Raw genomic sequence first — 18,431 nt, forward strand, 5'->3', positions numbered from 1 at the left:
GTGCTCTGCCAGTTGGTAATCAAAATACATGATTTATCGTTGAATAAACACTGGCTGAGGGAGAGCTGAGCTAACCAGCTAGCTGGGGGCAGGATGCTGGGGTAGGTTTATGGTTCTTTCTAAAGTTTTGTTTCTGTTTTATGTTTATTTCTTTCCCCCTTCCCTCCAGGTCTAATAATACACGAAGGGCCCTCGGTTTACCGGATTTTTAAACGGTGGCAGGCGGTCAATCAGCAGTGGAAAGTGCTGAACTATGACAAAACAAAGGACATGGAGGAACAAAAAACAGGGACGAGGACAAATCAGCGCCCCTCCTCCCAAACCACCCACTCGTCCTCCACTGGTGGTACAGCCACTAACTCCGCTCCAGCCGACAGCGGGGCACGGGCTGCCGGCCATGCCACAGGCACCCTCTCTGACCACCACTGTGCTTATACCATCCTGCATATACTCAGCCACCTGAGGCCTCACGAACAGAGGAGTCAGTCTAGTAGTAACAGAGAGCTCGTCATGAGGGTCACGACGGTCTGAGCCGAGGAATTCAGGAGGCCTTAACACAAAGCGGAGGAGACAAAGAACTCATAAAGCAGAGGAGCATGGTGTGCCTTTTTCTTTCTCTTTCCTTTTCTTTTTTTCTTTTTTTCTTTTTTTTCCTCCTCTCCTTTTCTTTTTTGGTAACTGCACAAGATATAAGAGGCGGCACCTGGCCAGCTGAGGAAAAAAGCAGGTAGAGGGAGAGCTGCACACTCATGCTAAAGAGGTTAATGTTTTCCAGCCAGTTTTAAAAAAAGAAAAAAGAAAAAAAACACCGACACAAATCACAAAAAAAACCCAACAAAACAAGTGCAATACAGACTACAAACTGAGTAGGCAGAGTTCTGGGGAAGCAGAGGAACAGACGGTTTAGCATGTGTTACAAATCTTATTACCTGGAATAGGTAACACTCTGTACATGCCCCCCGTACACACACACACGTGCACACAAACACACACACACACAGTGTGAGATTTATAAAAACAAGGAAGGGAACGAAATATGTGGAATATTTTTATTTTCCAGACTGTGATTAACCAAGGCTACGAGTCGTTTTGTTTCATGAGTCACTCTGGAGCCTTGTTTGATTTACCCTAGGATACCTGAAGTGAAATGGCTGGGGATTTTTCAATATTGATTTACAGAAAGAGAGATTGAATCATGCCACCAAGAAAATCTAACAAAACCCAGGCATACCCAAATTTCACTAAAACAAAAAACCTGTTTTTTTCATAATGTTCCTGACAAAGGCTTTGTGAGGGTGGAATTGGGAGGGGGGGAGGGCGCTCCATGACCTTTATTTGACATATAGGCATTTTTGGCAAATTTTGTACAAACGCTCCACAGGTGTTCCAAGCACAAGTACTGGTGTGATTTATGCCTTCATAACCCCAAATCCAGCATCCAAATCTTGCCACTTACACACATAATTTCCCATGCAGACATTCCAGGTTAATTTCCTCCATTTTACTCCAATCACAAGAAGCTGACCCATCTCGGTGGGTTTCTGCTACCTTGCCGATTCAGACACTCATGCATTAGAGCTGTACATCTTTTTTTTAGGTGTCTGTATCCCTGCTGCTCGATTTGCAACAGTCTCACTCAGTCTTGTAGGCTGATCCTTTCACCATCCAGTCTGTTAGTTTATTACAGAGTCTATTCCATTCAACCATTCAAGAGAGAGTTAGTCTGAAGAGGGAGCACAGTTGCTGATCGAATATGTAACACTTCTAATAACTCTCCTTCTCTGGGATATATCCTCGAAGGTATCGGTTGCTCTTCAGGAACATTCTTTTTCAATGCACAATGGCTGAATCATTTGTGGATATTAAAGGGACACTGTCAAGTACTTTTTAAATAGTTTTTAGGGTTTGGGCTTTTTTTACTCTCCATTGTTTGTAATATTCTCTTACAAGCTTGAAAATAAAATTTCTTTCCCTACTGATTTTGTCCTTTTCCATTTGGGCACGTACCGTTCTCTCCGCTCACCCCATTCCTTTCACCATCCCTGTCCTCCTCCGCCCTACCTTTCTTCTGCAACAGGAGGAAATCCATGTTACTGATTTCCTGCTGACTGTCCTCGCTCTATGGAGGGTATGTCCCAGCTCTACGGGGTTGAGCTGTTTTGCCAGTGCAACTGCCACAGAGGAAGTGTTAAGGGCAGGAACCCTAAAAAGACGGAGATTAGCTAATTGAGGAGCAACAGCTCAGCAATCCCAAAACAATGAGCTCGTAGTGATGAAGCCTGAACCCAGCTCCCCCCAAAATTAAGATAAGGACTTCAGCCAAACTGCATCCATTTAGCAGCAGTGCTGAGCAACGTTGCACAATGGCTGTGTCCAGCTGCCCTCTGTCATCGTACCAGCACCTCGCACAGCTTCTATTGGAGCCAGGGCAAATGTAAGCCACCAGCTCCTTTGGCAGCTAGGCCGTCATGTGTCAGGTGTTTCTGGACTGGGGAAGGTGTCAAACTTCAGCCTCCAGGTTTGAACACACCAGCCATTCTGCAACATTGAAGGTGGAGGTTAGCATCTCAAGGCAGGTCATATTTTTCACCTCAATTACTTGACAGTGTCCCTTTGAATATCAGAATGCAACAGAACAGGTACTTCTCTGGCAGAGAATGTGGGAGGTGAAACACCAGCCAAGAAAGCTGACTTACTGAGGACCCATGTGAAACAGCATGGTTTCTGAGGCCACTGTACTTTTATCTGACCAATCTTACTATCTACCAAAGAGTGCTTTTGGCAGAGGGGAGGGAAGGGATGTTGGTGGGCAGAGGGAGAGGGAAGGGGCAATTCCGATCATCTCTAAAAGCAGCTGCCCCTAGAATGAAGGTGTTGCAACGAATGGTCTCTGGAAGAACTGCTTCTGATCCACAGTAGAGAGAAACCTGGCCAAAGCAAGCAAACACAGCAGCCTCTCGCCCCCATGCCTGTCCTGGAAGCTGTCCTCATTCCAAGAGATGGGTAAAATGGTGGTTCTGAGAAAGGGGAAGCATACACAGACGAAGGGACAGCTGTCAGACATGATGTTGTTTCCCTCCCTGCCCTCCGCTCATTTAATATGGAGAAGTCAAATTCCTTTAATTTGGCTGACGGCTAAAAGTTTGTGAGGTCAGAAGCACAACTTGCCATGAAAGAGTGGTGTGATCTAGTAATCTGAGCACACAGGACTCTGCATACTCTCACTCCAGCTCTGCCACCGACTCTGTAGCCTTGGGCTGTTTGGCTCAGTCCCCCCTCCACGCAAAGGGGGAATAACAATACGTACCTACCTCACAGGGGTGTTGTGAGAATCCACGTTGGTAAAGCCTGTTGAAGTGCTAAGTCTACCACCGGTAGTCACGAAGCATGTGGTGGGGGTGAGCAGCGCTGCCCTTTTGCTGGTTACAGTCCGAATCACTCAGCGGGAGTCCTATCGGCCCTCTCCTGCTTGGAGATCCTCCTTGATCCGAAGCGGAGGGTGTCGTCCGAGTGCCCTCTCCTCCATTGCATGACATTTTAAGCGGCTGTGAGGTGCAGGGTAGTGACAGACATAAAGTCCTACTTGACCAGGGATTTGCTACAACGTTTTCTATTTCTGTGGGGTTTGTTGGTTTGGTTTTTCCATATATTGTGCTTAGAAATAAACTTTCCACTTAGGGCTGGCGGTTCGGGATCTCTTCTGTTGCATGGCAATGTATACAAGTCTTATTGTCTGTCTTACTGTGCAAATGATCCCGCAGCCCAATTTCAGAGATGGGTATGGTCTGAGCCTTTTCATAGCGGCATAAGACTCAAAAGCCTGTCTAGACTGTTTAATATTTAAACAACACTATGAACTTGTCAATTGTATGTGTTCTGTGCAATACGAAGCATGTCATTAGCTGGCTTGATGGGCAGAGGGGCTAAAGGAAGGTCAAAACTTGTTCAAAGAGCTTCATACACGTGCCAGCATGGAGCCGAAGGGCTGCCACCAGCAAAGCAAACTCGGGAAAGCCATTGGAAACTGTTTTCAGAACAGTTTACTCCAGAACAAGGTACTTCTGAGTTTATGAACTTCTAGGCTGCCAGCCTGAGAGAACAAGTGCAAATTTAGTGTGGGGTTTGGGGTTTTGGATTCTCTTTTTCTTTCCTCCCCAAAGTATTGATGGCAGAAATACTGATGTGGGTCTCTTCCTTCCATAGCAGAGTTCTCTCGTCTCCCAGAACCTCCTTGTGCCATCCCCTTTGTGCTACTATGCAGGACTTTAAAAGGTGCAAATGGAGACAGTACGCTCCCGAGACATGCGAAATACATTGCGTATTGGCAGATTCTAGCAGACAGAAGAGATGGGGCAGAGCTATGCTACAGAAGGCATCTCCTCTTCCCCATATCTTTCCTCTAGTCTTGTCTGCTGGGTTCCTGAAGAGATGTTCTCTGTATTTTGTTACAAAACAGTCAGATCAGCTTCCACCGACAAACAAAGCTTGCAGAGTTTGGCAGCTGTTTCTCCCTGTGGAGAAAATTCCAGGTCCTATCACTGTGGAGACCCCTCAGTTCTTTGGCTTTGTGGTCCTCCAACACCGTTTGGGGGTGGTCAATGTGGAGGACTGTGTTCAGCCATCATCAGAAATCGTGTATGTGTGGTCCTGCTCATCCTCGTGATTTCTGCTAGTCCCCTGATTTTCCGTCAGTTTTGACAAGTCTTTCTGGTGATGCTCTTCTGGTTATGCTCTTCAGAGGTGTTTTGCTCTGTGTCAGTTGCCAATGCTATTCCTGCCTACTGAAACATCAGTGCTGGCCTCCAGCTTCCACAGCTCTTCCATTCTTGCCACCCAGTCTCTTGGTAAATACCCACTGCCAAGTTCAGACCCTCTTCCTCTGTGCCTGCAATGGCTCAAGCACATGCACTAACCCAAGGGTCATCAGAGAACACAGGGACCATTAGGAGTCTGTATCAATAGTCAGACTCCATAACCATCAGTCAGTCCTCTTTGATATATATTCACTTTGCCAATCTCAATGCCTGCTGTTAATTGGCTGCCACAAAAAACCCATAATGCTAGCAAAACCCATTTAGCCCGCTAACACTTGGTTTCCAATTTCAAATGCCAGAAGTGATGGACTGTTTTTCAAGTAAATCAGGTGTGTTCCCTGCTGTGGTTTCCCAAGCAAGATGTGGAAGAGGTCCATGTCCTACCTTACCATGATGGGCGATGCAAGGAACGAGCAAGTTAGCAGCATAGATTTGAGTCAAGAGAGGTGTCGGCTGTCCACTATGTTTTCACTCGGGGAGACAGGAAAATGCTATTCATGTCTGCCAGGTCCCTGAGCCTTCTCGAAGCCCTTGTATCTGGCAGCAGTAAAATGTCATAGCCAATGCCTGTAGATGGAGGACAATTCTGAAGATTTTCCAATTCTGAAGACCATCCCCTGCCCACGTATGGTGGTCAGTCATTCAAGCATCTTCTCTTTGTTTTCCTCAAGAGAAAAAAGATTATTTTGACTAAGCAAAGTACTGCTACTCTTCAGTGTAGGAGGAGGCTGCACCATTAGCACTTCCAAGCTGTGGTTCATCCACCAGGACTCCTGCACATCTCCTTGTGAGAACGCATGGCCAGAAGACCTATTCCTTCCTCTTACTATTATACGTCGGTCAAGCACTTGGAGGGAAATAGTCAGCAATGCAATTGCCTTAGTGACTACTGGCTGAGTATCCTAACCTCCTCTCCACTATTCACCTCACCTGTGACTGCTCCTTCTCATTCCTGAGCCAACAGATGGCTCATACCCTCTGCTGTCCCTAGACTCTAGCCCTGAAGATCTCCTGAGCAGACATAGACACAGGATTCCTCCAAGACTAGTTTTAGTCTTCTACATCCTTCATGTATCCAGACAGGCAAACACATTTCATCGATAGACAATGACATATTTGAATCCTGGAGAAACAAGTGTAGAAGCTTATTGCATTGACCTTCACTTCCATGTTGAGAGAGATACAGTGAAACATCAATTGGTTTCCATACAACAGCAATGAGCTGATGGCTCTAGGAACGTTTCCCTCAATGATGCAAGCCCGACATGCTGCAGTTACTGAAGGCAGTCTTTGATCTCACATCTATCACATTGGATACAAGGAGAACAGAATCTGACACTTCTGTGCTGTTTACACAAACATCAAAAACTATCTTAGTTCATTATTCAGCTTACCTCCAGGTCAGTGGGTGAATTTCTCCTTTGATGAAAGAATGATGTTTTCTCTTCCAGAACTGGAATTACAAGATAAAATATATGTACACATATACATATATATTTACAAATGTTATCCTGAAAACATAAAGAAAAGGAAAAAAAAATCCAAATAAACCTGAAAGAATACTTAACTGCATTGAATAAGTCTTGACAGGAGCTAGGGAGTTGCTCTGTGGAAAGTACGACATATGATTTGACTTCAGGCAAAGAGAAAACAGAAGAGGGAAATGCTTTTATGTGACCTCTGGACTGTCTCTGGTTCGTGCTCATTATTGTATAGCATTTAATTAATGCTGAAGTATGTGGAAAACAGATGCTCAGCTCCAGCAGCGGGAAACAGACTGAAGACCCCTCAAACTTACCTGAGCCATACTCAAACAAGCACAATGATGCAAAAGCACAAACACCTGCCATCACAACTGTTTGACAAGAGATGGATTTCTGAACACAGACAAGGACTCAGAGAGAAATTCTTTTCCAAGCCACATTGACAGTATTGATCCCAGCCTGTTTACTTTCTATTATTAGGTCCTTTTTTCCCAAGCATCAAAGAAGAAAGAAAAAGAAAAGCAAAAGCAAAAGCAAAAGCAAAAGCAAAGCAAAGCAAAGCAAAGCAAAGCAAAGCAAAGCAAAGCAAAGCAAAGCAAAGCAAAGCAAAGCAAAGCAAAGAAAAGAAAAGAAAAGAAAAGAAAAGAAAAGAAAAGAAAAGAAAAGAAGGATTCTGATACCCAGGACTTAAAGAATTAAATAACAGTAGAGAAGAGGTACTAAGGGGAGATGCTTCTCTATATGTTATGTTATGCATCAAGATGTGCTTTACCAAACAGAATTAGGACATCACATTCAGTTCCCTGCTTGCTCAAAGAAAGTCTGAGTGACAAGAGTCTGCTCATAATCAAGGAGCCTTCCTAGAGCGTAACGTTCTACAAGGGACCACAACTTCTCCCAGGATGGGATAGCCAGCATCGGGCAGAGACGTTTTGCCTCCAGTTGTGCCCCTCTATGGCAGGATGACAACCTGTTGGTAGCAGGTTGTTAGCAAGTCACTGTTGGGCAGTGGGAGCATCTATCAGCTTATATAAGTTTTGATATCAATAATCACAAGAATTGCACATGCCCAGTGTGCCCCCGCAAGTGACCTATCTCATCCTTTCAGAGTTCAAGTTGGTGACAGAGCTACTCTGCTCTTTGCTCTTCATTACAAGACAGCTTTCCTTTAAAATCCAGCCTGCCACATTTTTCTGGAAGTTTTTCCACTGCACATCACAGAGGTTGTTCAGTCCTTTTTCCTAGAAGGATGAACAGACTTCTACCCAGCCCACCTGATCTTCTTCCCAGCTAGAGAGACAAAAATCGATGTTCTCTGAACAACTGATCTCAGTACCTATGTTCTTATGAGATTGTATTCCCCCTTTCACTCACTACTCCATAATTTTCACTTTCCCTTGGAAAGGGGTGATTCATTGCTACTAAATAGTAGAGCATCTCTCTGAGATGGGAATGTGGACAGCCCTTCTACTCCTTGCTAACAGGCACGCAAACCTTCCTCCCATCCCTCTAGACTGGCGTGGCCACCAGAACCCTTTTTCATGGAGTTTAGCTTCTTAATCCAGAAGAACAAACTCTTTTCAAGCATCTCCTTCACTGCTATCAAACTGTGGGATAATGGCACGGGGAATCTTTTGTTTCTTAGCCTCAGGGTAACTAGAGCGGATGACGTACCTGAGCCAAAAACATGGTGAGGACAAAGGACTTGTATTTTAGATGGTGGTAAAACTGGGTGAGGTCTGCCCTGATGAGAGGGGAGCAAGAATCTTTGTCAGGTTTATATGGTAGCAAAACAAAATGGCCTCGTCCCTCATGTTTTTAGCTCATACACATCAGCTCTCCATTATAAACAAACCCTCTGTAGGCAATGCAGGCCAGGCTTGGGGAGGAAATCTCCCTCATTCCAGAAGCACAACCAGCCCATAGCTATGCATCAACCCCTTCAGGACTTTTGCCCCAGAGAGGCTGAGAGTGAGAAGGGAGGTAGCTAGTGGGGGTGGTAAGAACGCTTCCCTGGATCTTCATCCCCAGTGGGCAGAGTCCCCGGTAGGCTAATTCTGTATCTCCTCATGTGAGTCCCCTTTGAAATCACTCCCAAGGACTACAGACTGATCCTTCACTACTGCAGGATCTGCCCAGGAGAGGAAGCAGTGTCTCTGCATGGATCTCCAAGGTCTGTTGGTAGGGTCCTAAGTCGGGCCTGGAAGGAATCACTATGTCCACTGAGGGATGAGATGAGTCAATGGTGTGTCCATGCAGAAATACTATCTTTGAGACTTCTAGAGATGTCTGTGGGGTTGGGAGGGGGGGTTGGTTTTGTTCAGGGCAGGAAGCACGGGGAAGGGAAGGCTGCAATGTAAGAAACAATCAGCCACAAGGGAGGGGTTGACTAAGAGGAATGACCATGTCGACTGTGTTACTGTCCCGTCATTCTCCTGAACCCAGAATGGAAACTTCCAAGTGCTCTTCATGAGCTTACGTTTATTAGAAAACTATTCCTGGGCGTTCAAGGTTGTTTTCTAATGAAAATATACATAATAAAAAAAGCAAATGAATGACTCTTGTTAATCTTTTCCTCTCCTCTGTTAACCTGTAACACACACTGTGAAACTTACCTCCTTCCTTGTTTGTTTACTGCCATTCTCGGTCAATAAAATCTCTTTCTTTCTGGCCACGATCCACACAGGGCCTTATACAGTAAGCTTTCATCTTCTGCCTACACATCAGAGGTCAAGACTTCACATAAGGGATTTGAACAAAATGCCATGGCTTAGCGTACGTAGCACAATGTGTTAGCACTTTGACTTATCATTTGTTTATGGCATTAAACAGCAAAAATCATTTACCAAACATCACTGTAAGGTTTATGTGTAGTGCTTTCCCTATGTGCAAGAGAGAAGCTTGAGGCAACCATGGCAAGTACAGGCAAGCACTGAAAAATGTTGCTATTTTCAGAGTACCCACTCTGGTATGCTAGGTCCTTCCCAGGGACAATACAGAACTGCCCTTGACAATGAACATCTCCCGCCTAAGCAGTACTGGAGTCAGCCCTTACTCCAGGGCTTTATCTTCTACAAATTGCTGTGTGAACTTCTACACAGGGAACGCTCAGAGCAAGCATGCACAGAGAAAGTGAGGACCATGGAAGCAATTACCAGTGCTATGGTAGGAAGGGGTTGGTAAAGAACTAGGCTAGATCTGCAAATCCTCTCCTCAATGCTGGGCACATGACAGCAAGCTGTACCCCAGGACACCTTTGGAGTCTGCCCCTTGTTTCTGTAGTGCCTACTGAATGCCTAGAGCATCACTTTTCAAGGTGATGTGCCTAGAAGCCCAGTGCAACCAGCCTCACAGCCTTCCTGTCTCAGGAGGAAAGCAGGGCAGTGCTTCACCAGCCAAACATAGAGTTCACAAAAGACGGTCACAAGAAGCTCTGAAAACTCTTCTTCTGCCGAAGGGTCACAGAACTTTCCCATGCTTGCACATGTGAGGATCCTGCCCTGGAGAGACAGATCGAGTCTATTCCTCATCCTTCCCCTGGAAATCAGATAAGTCCTTTTCTTTTCTCTCTCTTTTTTTCTTTCTTTTTTTTTTAAATATAGGTCTATTCCAATAAGTCTGTCGAAATACACAGGGAGATGGAGAGGGAGAAAGGAACAAATGGAGAAAAGGAAATGGGCAGGACAAGGAGCTGCTTGGAAAGAAACAGCTGTGCTAATCAGAAATGGAGGACAAACAACAAGGGGAGGGGATATGACAGCAGGAGCAGGGGCTGGGGGCAGAAGATAGGGAATAGGGATAGGACTGGCAGAGAGAAGGGAGATGTGGTGTGAAGAGGCTGGTGGCAACTATTGATCACTGCAGCAATAACACTGATGGTTTGGAGAAAAGAGGGCAAGACAGGCTCTAGAGGATCCTCAGGGAAAGGAGGAAGGAGCCATGAAACACTGGTAGACAAGACTTCACAGAGTCCTCTCCAACCAGCCTTTCTGTGAGTCCACGACCCAAACTGGGTCTTTCACATACTGCAGACTGACTAACAACCCACTTGTTAGATTATAGCCCTCAATTATCAAAAAGCTGCATCACCCAGGCTAGGCAAACACAAATTACTGCACACATCATCTTAACTGTAACTCAGTTATTCTTGAATTAGGAATAATACTTTTTGTGAAGAAGGCCTCCCAGGGTTTGTTTTATTCTGTGCACACATGTGCTAAAAACCATAATGTGCCCTGCACCTGCTCAGACCAAAAGTAATTTCGTACACCAGCCAGCCAGGGCTCTGCTGAATTGTAGCAGCTATAACACACTGTGGTCTTTGCCAGCTCAGTGGGTTTCAGGAGAACGGGGATGCTGAAACACTGGGTTGCTCTAGAGAGATAGAAGGTTGTCTGTAAAACAAGGAGTGATACTGCAGCCTGGATTCCTTCACACACAGACAGGAGTGTTGCCAAAACATTGGGATCTGAGCTCAAGCTGTAAAATTCACAGCAGAATTGCAAAAATCACAGGCTTGAGAGTAAAAAGCATTTCAGGCAAGGTGGTGGCAGGAAAATGTTTTAACCACTGGGAACGTGAAACTATTTTGGTTTAGAAACAGGTGAAAATTTCAAAACCTAACCTACAATGAAAGTAGGTATATCTGCATGGGGAATATATTTACCTGAATCTTAAAGGGAAAACAATCTGTTTTAAGAATTTCAAACAGCAAACAACAGTGTCTCCCATCCACAAGTTACTGGTCACTTCCAGAAGTGATACAACAGCCATCCGCCCAATGTCCAGAGGATGCCAATCCATGAAGAAGATGGCTAGCAACTGTCTGCAATTACACTGATAACATTCCCGATGTAACATATCAGACAACCGGTTTATTAATTTTGAAGGAGATCACCTAAGGGCCTGACATAAATCTGACTGAAATCAGCAGGATGTTTCCTCAGACTTCAGTGGGCACACAAGGTCAGGACTGTGCCCTTGGGGCATTTCGTGCTCCCAGCTCCTCAGTACTCACATCTTCTGGTTTTACAATACAGAGTCAAAAGCACAGGAGAGCAGTGAGTGGAGCATCTCTGTGGGGCCAACTGAGTCAGTCTCACTGCAGGATTTGCAAAAGTCACTACTTTACCATCCATCACCAAAAAAACCTCATCTCCCAATGAATTAATAGCCATTAATTTTAAAGCACCAGCTTTGCAACAAAGTTTGCGTGAATCTGCACACCTATGTCCAGTCATGCTTACAGGTGTAAAAATATGCCTGTGTGAGATAGCACTCAAACTGCTATGGGCACACAGAAAATTAGTGCAAGGCGTGCAGGGATGTGCACCAGCTACACCGTGATGTCTTCTGATGTGCATGGTCTTACTGCCCGACAAACTGGCATCAGCCAAAGTGGAAATGTAGTTAGTTACCTTGCATCTGCAGGGGAAAACAGCCTGTTCACAGGCAGTTATAGTAGATTAGCTGAAACCTTGTGAGTGCATTACCAAGATCAGTTACTCATATATCTGTAAACAAGGCCTAACGTCCACAAAAACAGCCAACAGTAGCTCCATGCATCCGGGCAAGACACAGTCACAGAGTTGCACATCTTACAAAGAATAAAGTATTCCCCTCCCTGTCATTTTGAATTTAGCTGGGAGTGAGAAGCACTGATTACTTAATGTAAACAATGTTCTGGTTATTTAATGCACTAAATAACAACAGACATCTATAAACTCATTTATTTTATATATTTTTAAATGTCCGCAGCCTTCTTTAGTTTGTGAATGCTGTGAACTTTATTGCGTCACTAAAGCCTTATCGAACTTTGGAGCAATCTCAGGTCAGAGCATAATGGATCGTTTTCAAGGCTATAAGCAGAGTAAAGGGAGGCTGAATCATTTCACAAGGTTCCCACTTCCACATACAATCCATGTGTTTGTCCTTTCCCTTCAGAGAAGGTTTCATGGTGGTAAAAGATGCCAGATCTGGAGTTGTTTCTGTTCACAGCACATGGAGTGACCCTGGAAGCTACGTCTGTCCTCAATCTCCAGTAACCACCTCTATGAGTTGAGCAGTGCTTAAGGCCATCTATTTCAACCTGCCTATGTAGGTATTTAACGAGGCATCTACAGCTACAGCTCACCCAACTTTATACATCTAAAGGCCACTTGTCAAATTCTAAGCTGCCTTCGTAATTATCAGAGAAAAATAGGCACCTCCTAGGAATTATTCATCCCAATTGTATTCAGCATCAAACTGCTACACAGTTGTCTAGTATGATTTGAGATGCTTGACTGGCCTCCCATGTCTCATTTTTAAATTGATGCCCATCCCTAAACTTAGGAAAAAAGCACCCACCCCTCTTTTGCATGTAGTGGGTAGCCAGCAGTCGAGCCAGTCATCTTTCCTCTGACGTTGTTAATCAGAGGAAGCAAGTTAAGCTGCCCAGGCTGAATACAAGATGTGGTCCCCAAAACATTGTTTTCTTCACTCATCTTACTGAAAAAGGGAGAAATAACCTAAGGGATTTGTGAGGTTCTCCTACCATCCACAGTCGGTATGAGACTCCAACCACCAAACATCTTAGCCCTGCAGTTAATTGTGCTTATGGCCTAAAGCTTGCAACATCTGTTGCTTGCAACCTGTCTCCAATTCTCAACTTTTGTTCCGAATTTGCAAAAAGGATGAAGTAATTCAGGGTGTTCAATTCAGAGGACTTTAAAAAGCAGATTCCCAAAAGAACACTGTTCAACTTTTCCTAAAAGTAAAAAAAAACCTTTCTAGGCAAATTTAGGGCCCTCAAATTACTGCTACCTCCTGAAAATTCAGGCCTGAATTTCTAAACTCTAAGGGGAAAACCAGCATTTTTTAAACAGCAAACTCTGCAAGGCTGTGAATGAAGCCTGGCAAAAAAGCTGTTCTTTAAACAGCAAGGCAGCTAGTCCTACGATTGTCACCATTTGTGACTCGTGATACTGCACAGAGTTCTAATCATTACAGCGCATCTTGTGTCAGAAGCATCTTTCAGAGCTTTGGGGAATTGTTTGTTTTCTTGTTTAAAGACTGCAGTGGTGGTGGGGGAAATCCTGAGAAAACAGAAAAGGGAAGGTAGAGAGAGGCCGAGTACCCAGGCAGAATGGAGCAAGTACAGCCACCATAGTCAACTAGCTGGCCTGATGGAAAGCTTAGCCTCATGCCAAAGGACAGCCCCTGGATTAGAAATCATCCCTGAACATGTTTAACTAAGGCATTTGCCTGACAGTCAAAGCAAACAAGAAGCAGCATACAGGGGTGTGTCGAGGCTTTAAAATACTGTTTGCAAGGCTGAAGGAGATCAGGTGCTCAACAAGCCAAAGCTGTTGGTGCCCATTATATTTTCCAAAGTAATTGATCTATGAAAGGGAATCGCTTATGACCCCACACAACAAGCAACTGATGTTCTACAGGGACAGCTCCACATCCAGGAGACATCCCTTGGACTGCCTTTCTCAGATACCCAAACAGCAGTGCTCCTCTCCCATCACTTGACCTGCAGCCTGTCTCAGTCTCCCCTTCTGGAAAGCCAAGACTTGCTATTCTTCTGCAGAGCAGGGGCAGATGTCACTGGCTTCCTATTAGCACTCCATCCCCACCAGCAAGTGGGCCACAGGGCCTGAGCTCACAAGCACCAGCAATTATGGTGGGATCACTCCTATGCTTCATATGGACACCATCAAAATGGTGTTCCTTGTCCTGAGCTTGATTTGAACCCATCATGTTACACTAAAACTACAGCCCAGGAGGCATTTGAAACATTCACAGTACATTTCTAAGCATACTGTTTCTGAACATGTGTAAAAAAATCCCATTACTTTACCTCTCCAGAAAAAATCCAGTGCTGCCTTTGGCATCTGTCTCCACACTTCTTCCACACTTTTCTCTGGGCTTGTGGTGGTGGTGGTATTTGCTGCTGTTACTGAGATGCACGAGATTATGCAACTGTCTAGCATTTTGATTTAATCAGCTAGGGAACAAAAACTATTCCAAATTCTATTAATAACTGGCAGCCAGCTCCCTCCTTCCCTCCCTCCCCAAATTCCCACAGAAGAAGGATCACAGACAGATCCCAGCAAGCACAAACTAGCAGCCTGACTGGATCAATAACATCCATGGAGCCAGAGATTTGCAATGAATTCTGGGTAATTAATCTGCCAGGGAAAGACAATATCTTAATTAACAAAAGCCAAGCTGTTCTTTTCCCAAACCTTTTGATTAATAAAACCACAGTATTGGTTTGGCTGAGGATTTTGGTCTAAATTTTAATAGGTTTTGTGTTCCTACCAAACATTTTGAAAGCAACCATGCAGGCAGTGGTAGAGTCTTCAAGCAGCAGTCAGAGATCTAAACTCTTTACTTTGCCTTCTTGACACCACATTAAAGGTGAATGATCGCATTATTTAGGATGGCCTCAATGCTGGGGAGAAGCACTGGCTGCACAGCTTAGATAGACAGTGCTATGGAGAGGTTGCCCCCATCCTTATGTAAAGGGGCTACAGTTGAGATACAACTGGGACCCTTCCTCCCCTTCTTCTCAGGAAGAGCATCCAGGACAAAGGGTTTCCTCAGAAGACCAAAGCTCCTGCTTTCGCATTCCTTTCAGGCAATCCTGGAAATATCATTTGGAAGCAAAGGCAGCTTGCCAGCACCCATATTAGGTTGCAAGCAGCCATTTGGATATGAACAGTTGTACAAGTCACTCCAAATTTCCTGAAGCAGCTGCTCTCATGAGGCAGTCATGAGTCCTCCCATGCACCATGTCAAGGTTTAGGAGGAGTATTGGGTATATTTCAGAGACATGGGATTTACTTAAGTTCTTTGTTCTTTTGCTTCTGGTTCTGCTTCAAAATCCTCATTTCATGCATAATAAGTATCTATGGCAACACCTATCATAGTATGCTCAATGTGCTCAGGACCTTTCTCTGGTGCTGACACCAACTGGTACAGACTCCTCACCCAAGTCCAAACTCCTATTCAACAGCACAAAAAAGGTCAAAGGGTGGCCACGTCCAAACTGTCTATTGCTCCTGACCTGTGTTAACTCCTGAACCATACAGGATACTCCCATGGAGACAGCCGGGGCCAAGAGCATGTCAAAAGCTATGCTAACAACTTACCAAGACAACTCCAGTGCCTGGGCGTGTTTCCTGGGCATCCATTCACAATGGAGGACATGTCTCAAACCACTTTGGTAGGGAACATTCAGAAAGACCCAAGAAACTCCCCCCAAAGTGGTACTATTGCCCAGCAAGGACTTGGTCAGCTGCAAGCAAAACCCTCCTGCAGCAATTTGCACATCCAGTTTTGAGGGCCTAAAAAGGTGTGTTCTTTTTATTTCCCAAAGGTAAGAAGGCTGTTTTGGTCTGTGAATCATAGAATCATAGAATCATAGAATCATTCAGGTTGGAAGAGACCTCTAAGATCATCGTGTCCAGCCGTCAACCCAACACCACCATGCCCACTAAACCATGTCCCTAAGCGCCTCATCTACACATCTTTTAAATACCTCCAGGGATGGTGACTCAACCACTTCCCTGGGCAGCCTCTTCCAATGCTTGGCAACCCTTTCAGTGAAGAAATTTTTCCTAATATCCAGTCTAAGCCTCTTGTGCAACTTGAGGCCATTTCCTCTCGTCCTATCGCTAGTTACTTGGGAGAAGAGACCGACCCCCACCTCGCTACAACCTCCTTTCAGGTAGTTGTAGAGAGCGATGAGGTCTCCCCTCAGCCTCCTTTTCTCCAGGCTAAACAACCCCAGTTCCCTCAGCCGCTCCTCCCAGGACTTGTTCTCCAGACCCTTCACCAGCCTCATTGCCCTTCTCTGGACACGCTCCAGCACCTCGACGTCCTTCTTGTAGTGAGGGGCCCAAAACTGAACACAGTGTTCGAGGTGCGGCCTCACCAGTGCCGAGTACAGGGGCACGATCACTGCCCTACTCCTGCTGGCCACACTATTTCTGATACAGGCCAGGATGCCATTGGCCTTCTTGGCCACCTGGGCACACTGTCATGTGACAGTTGATCACGTTTCTGTCTTGACACAGCGCAAAGAGCCAGGAGACCAGACAGTTCAGGACAGGATGTTTCTGGAGGCACTGGGTGAGTCGCAAAGAAATTCCAGGGACTTTCAAAGGGAACTTTAATCTCACCAGCCCCGCTCATCTTTGCAGGTCAAACTCTACTCACCCATCTGAAGCCAAGGAGGGCCTACGTATTTATTGGCAAAAATTAGCATTTTCCCTAATGGTATCCTGGATACAGGGCAATTACGGTAAAGACTGATGAAAATCATTTAACTCCTGCTATGGGGACAGCATGATGGCAGCTAGATTAAAGATGTCCTTTATATTCCGTCACAGAGCAAGAGAACATGATAATGAATGAGTTAATTACACCAGCATTTGAGGCTGATACTACCCATCTGCCGCTTTGATTAATTAAAACTCTGACAGGCGACAATGAGGCCCTTCTCAGGTCTGAAAGCAATTAATTGCCAAAGTCCTCAATACATCTAACAGGATCACTGACTGAACTGGCAGAAGAGACCACTTCGAACAGTTCCAGAACAGAGGTGGCAAAGCAGATTATGGAGCTCAAAGCATCACCAATATGATGCATTAATCTTTTGATGTAACACTGGGAGCTGGGGCCTAGCGATTTTAACTTCTTGTTTAATCTCCTTCTCCCTCCCTTTCTTTCTTTTCCCTCAAGATCAGAGGAAGGGAGAGTCTCAATAAAGGACATGAACCGCTGGGAAGATTGTTAAGGAGACATTGGCCCTTTTTGTCCTTTGTCCAGACTCTCCGAGCTGTAATGAATGGGTTCAATTTTTGCTCTTGAATGTCTGTTCTCCTTAGACCAGTTGTAACCAGTTCTGATAAAGGGGGATTTTGGAAATGCAATGGGGAGCTGAACTCTTCCAAGCTTTCCCTATTAATCATTCAAAGAATGACAAAAAGCAACAGCACTTGCCCAGAAAGTGGTGGCAAATCAAATCCCCCTATGGGCAGTTCAAGGAAAGACTCAGCGCTGAGCTGAAGTCTGAGAAACCAGACACAGATTATGGAGATCAGGAGCAAAGGCAGGGCATGGAGAAGATGAAGCTGATCAAAGGACTTTCTACTGTGACAAATCCTAGACTCCAGAACCACCTTCCAAGTTAGGCAAAAGGGGAAAGCCCTAGTGCACAACCATTTAAGAGAAAAAAATGTTGTCAATCTACTGCGGGGGAAAATGGCCACAGCCAGCAGAGAGGGGAGGAATTAGTGCTTTTCACTTTTTGCCCTCTGTCTATACTGAACATCAGTCTTGCAAACTAAACCTAGCTGGGATACAATGGGATTTTGAGGGAACACCACGAAAAAACACTTTCTTTCACAGCAAACAAGGCTAGAGAACACCAGACCATCTCCAAAGCCAGTGCAGCTCAAACATGTAGTTTGGAGACTTTGCACTACAAGGTGCTGCTTTTTCAGAGATGGGGAAAAAAGCCTTTCCTTCCATTTTTATCCTACTTATGCATTGTTAAGCAGCTCTTGCATTTCACCTCGAACAGTTACAACTGAGGAACTAAAGCTTCTTCATACTACAGATCCAAGACAATGATTAAGAACAATTATCAGCAGTGATTAGTTAATATGACCATAATACAACAATCCCACTGCCTGCCAGTCAATTGCAGGCATCAGCGCGTTGAAGCATGACAGCTGTTCTGATTAAACACTGCCTTGCTCCTGAGGACAAGAGGAGAACCCTCTTTGCAGTAGCAGCCTCAGCTGAGTGTGATGCAGGCTGCAACTTCCCATGCTGGAATGGGGCAGGAAACAGAGAGTTTAGACATGTTGAACTCAAAAGATCATTGCTGTATAATCACATCAGAGAGAGGGTAAGTATATCCCGGGTGGATGGCTCTTGCTTATTGCTGGGTCTTTGGTTCAGTAGTTGAAAAAGAACCACATATAAAAGGGTAAAACAGGGGTAACTAAGAGAGGACAACAAAAAGTGTTTACTTACAGGGCTCCCGTTTTCAATTACAGAAGCTGGTTCTCCAAGAGTTGTAAAAGGGTTTGCTATGGAAAGGAAATTTCAACGTGCAAGTACAGTAAAC

General features: G+C 45.0%; 1 protein-coding gene across 1 annotated transcript in view; it reads left to right on the forward strand.

The window, feature by feature from the left end:
* MARCHF4 (membrane associated ring-CH-type finger 4) overlaps nt 1-1,273 on the forward strand; it is a 108,116-nt gene extending 106,843 nt beyond the window's left edge. Inside the window, exon 4 of the mRNA XM_076340799.1 lies at nt 170-1,273. Within this exon, the coding sequence (XP_076196914.1) occupies nt 170-531 (362 nt within the window). The 3' untranslated portion in view covers nt 532-1,273. The remainder of the gene's footprint in view (nt 1-169) is intronic.
* The last annotated feature ends 17,158 nt before the right edge of the window (nt 1,274-18,431 follow it).

The sequence above is a fragment of the Aptenodytes patagonicus genome, chromosome 6, assembly GCF_965638725.1.
Source record: "Aptenodytes patagonicus chromosome 6, bAptPat1.pri.cur, whole genome shotgun sequence".
Taxonomy (NCBI): Eukaryota; Metazoa; Chordata; class Aves; order Sphenisciformes; family Spheniscidae; genus Aptenodytes; species Aptenodytes patagonicus.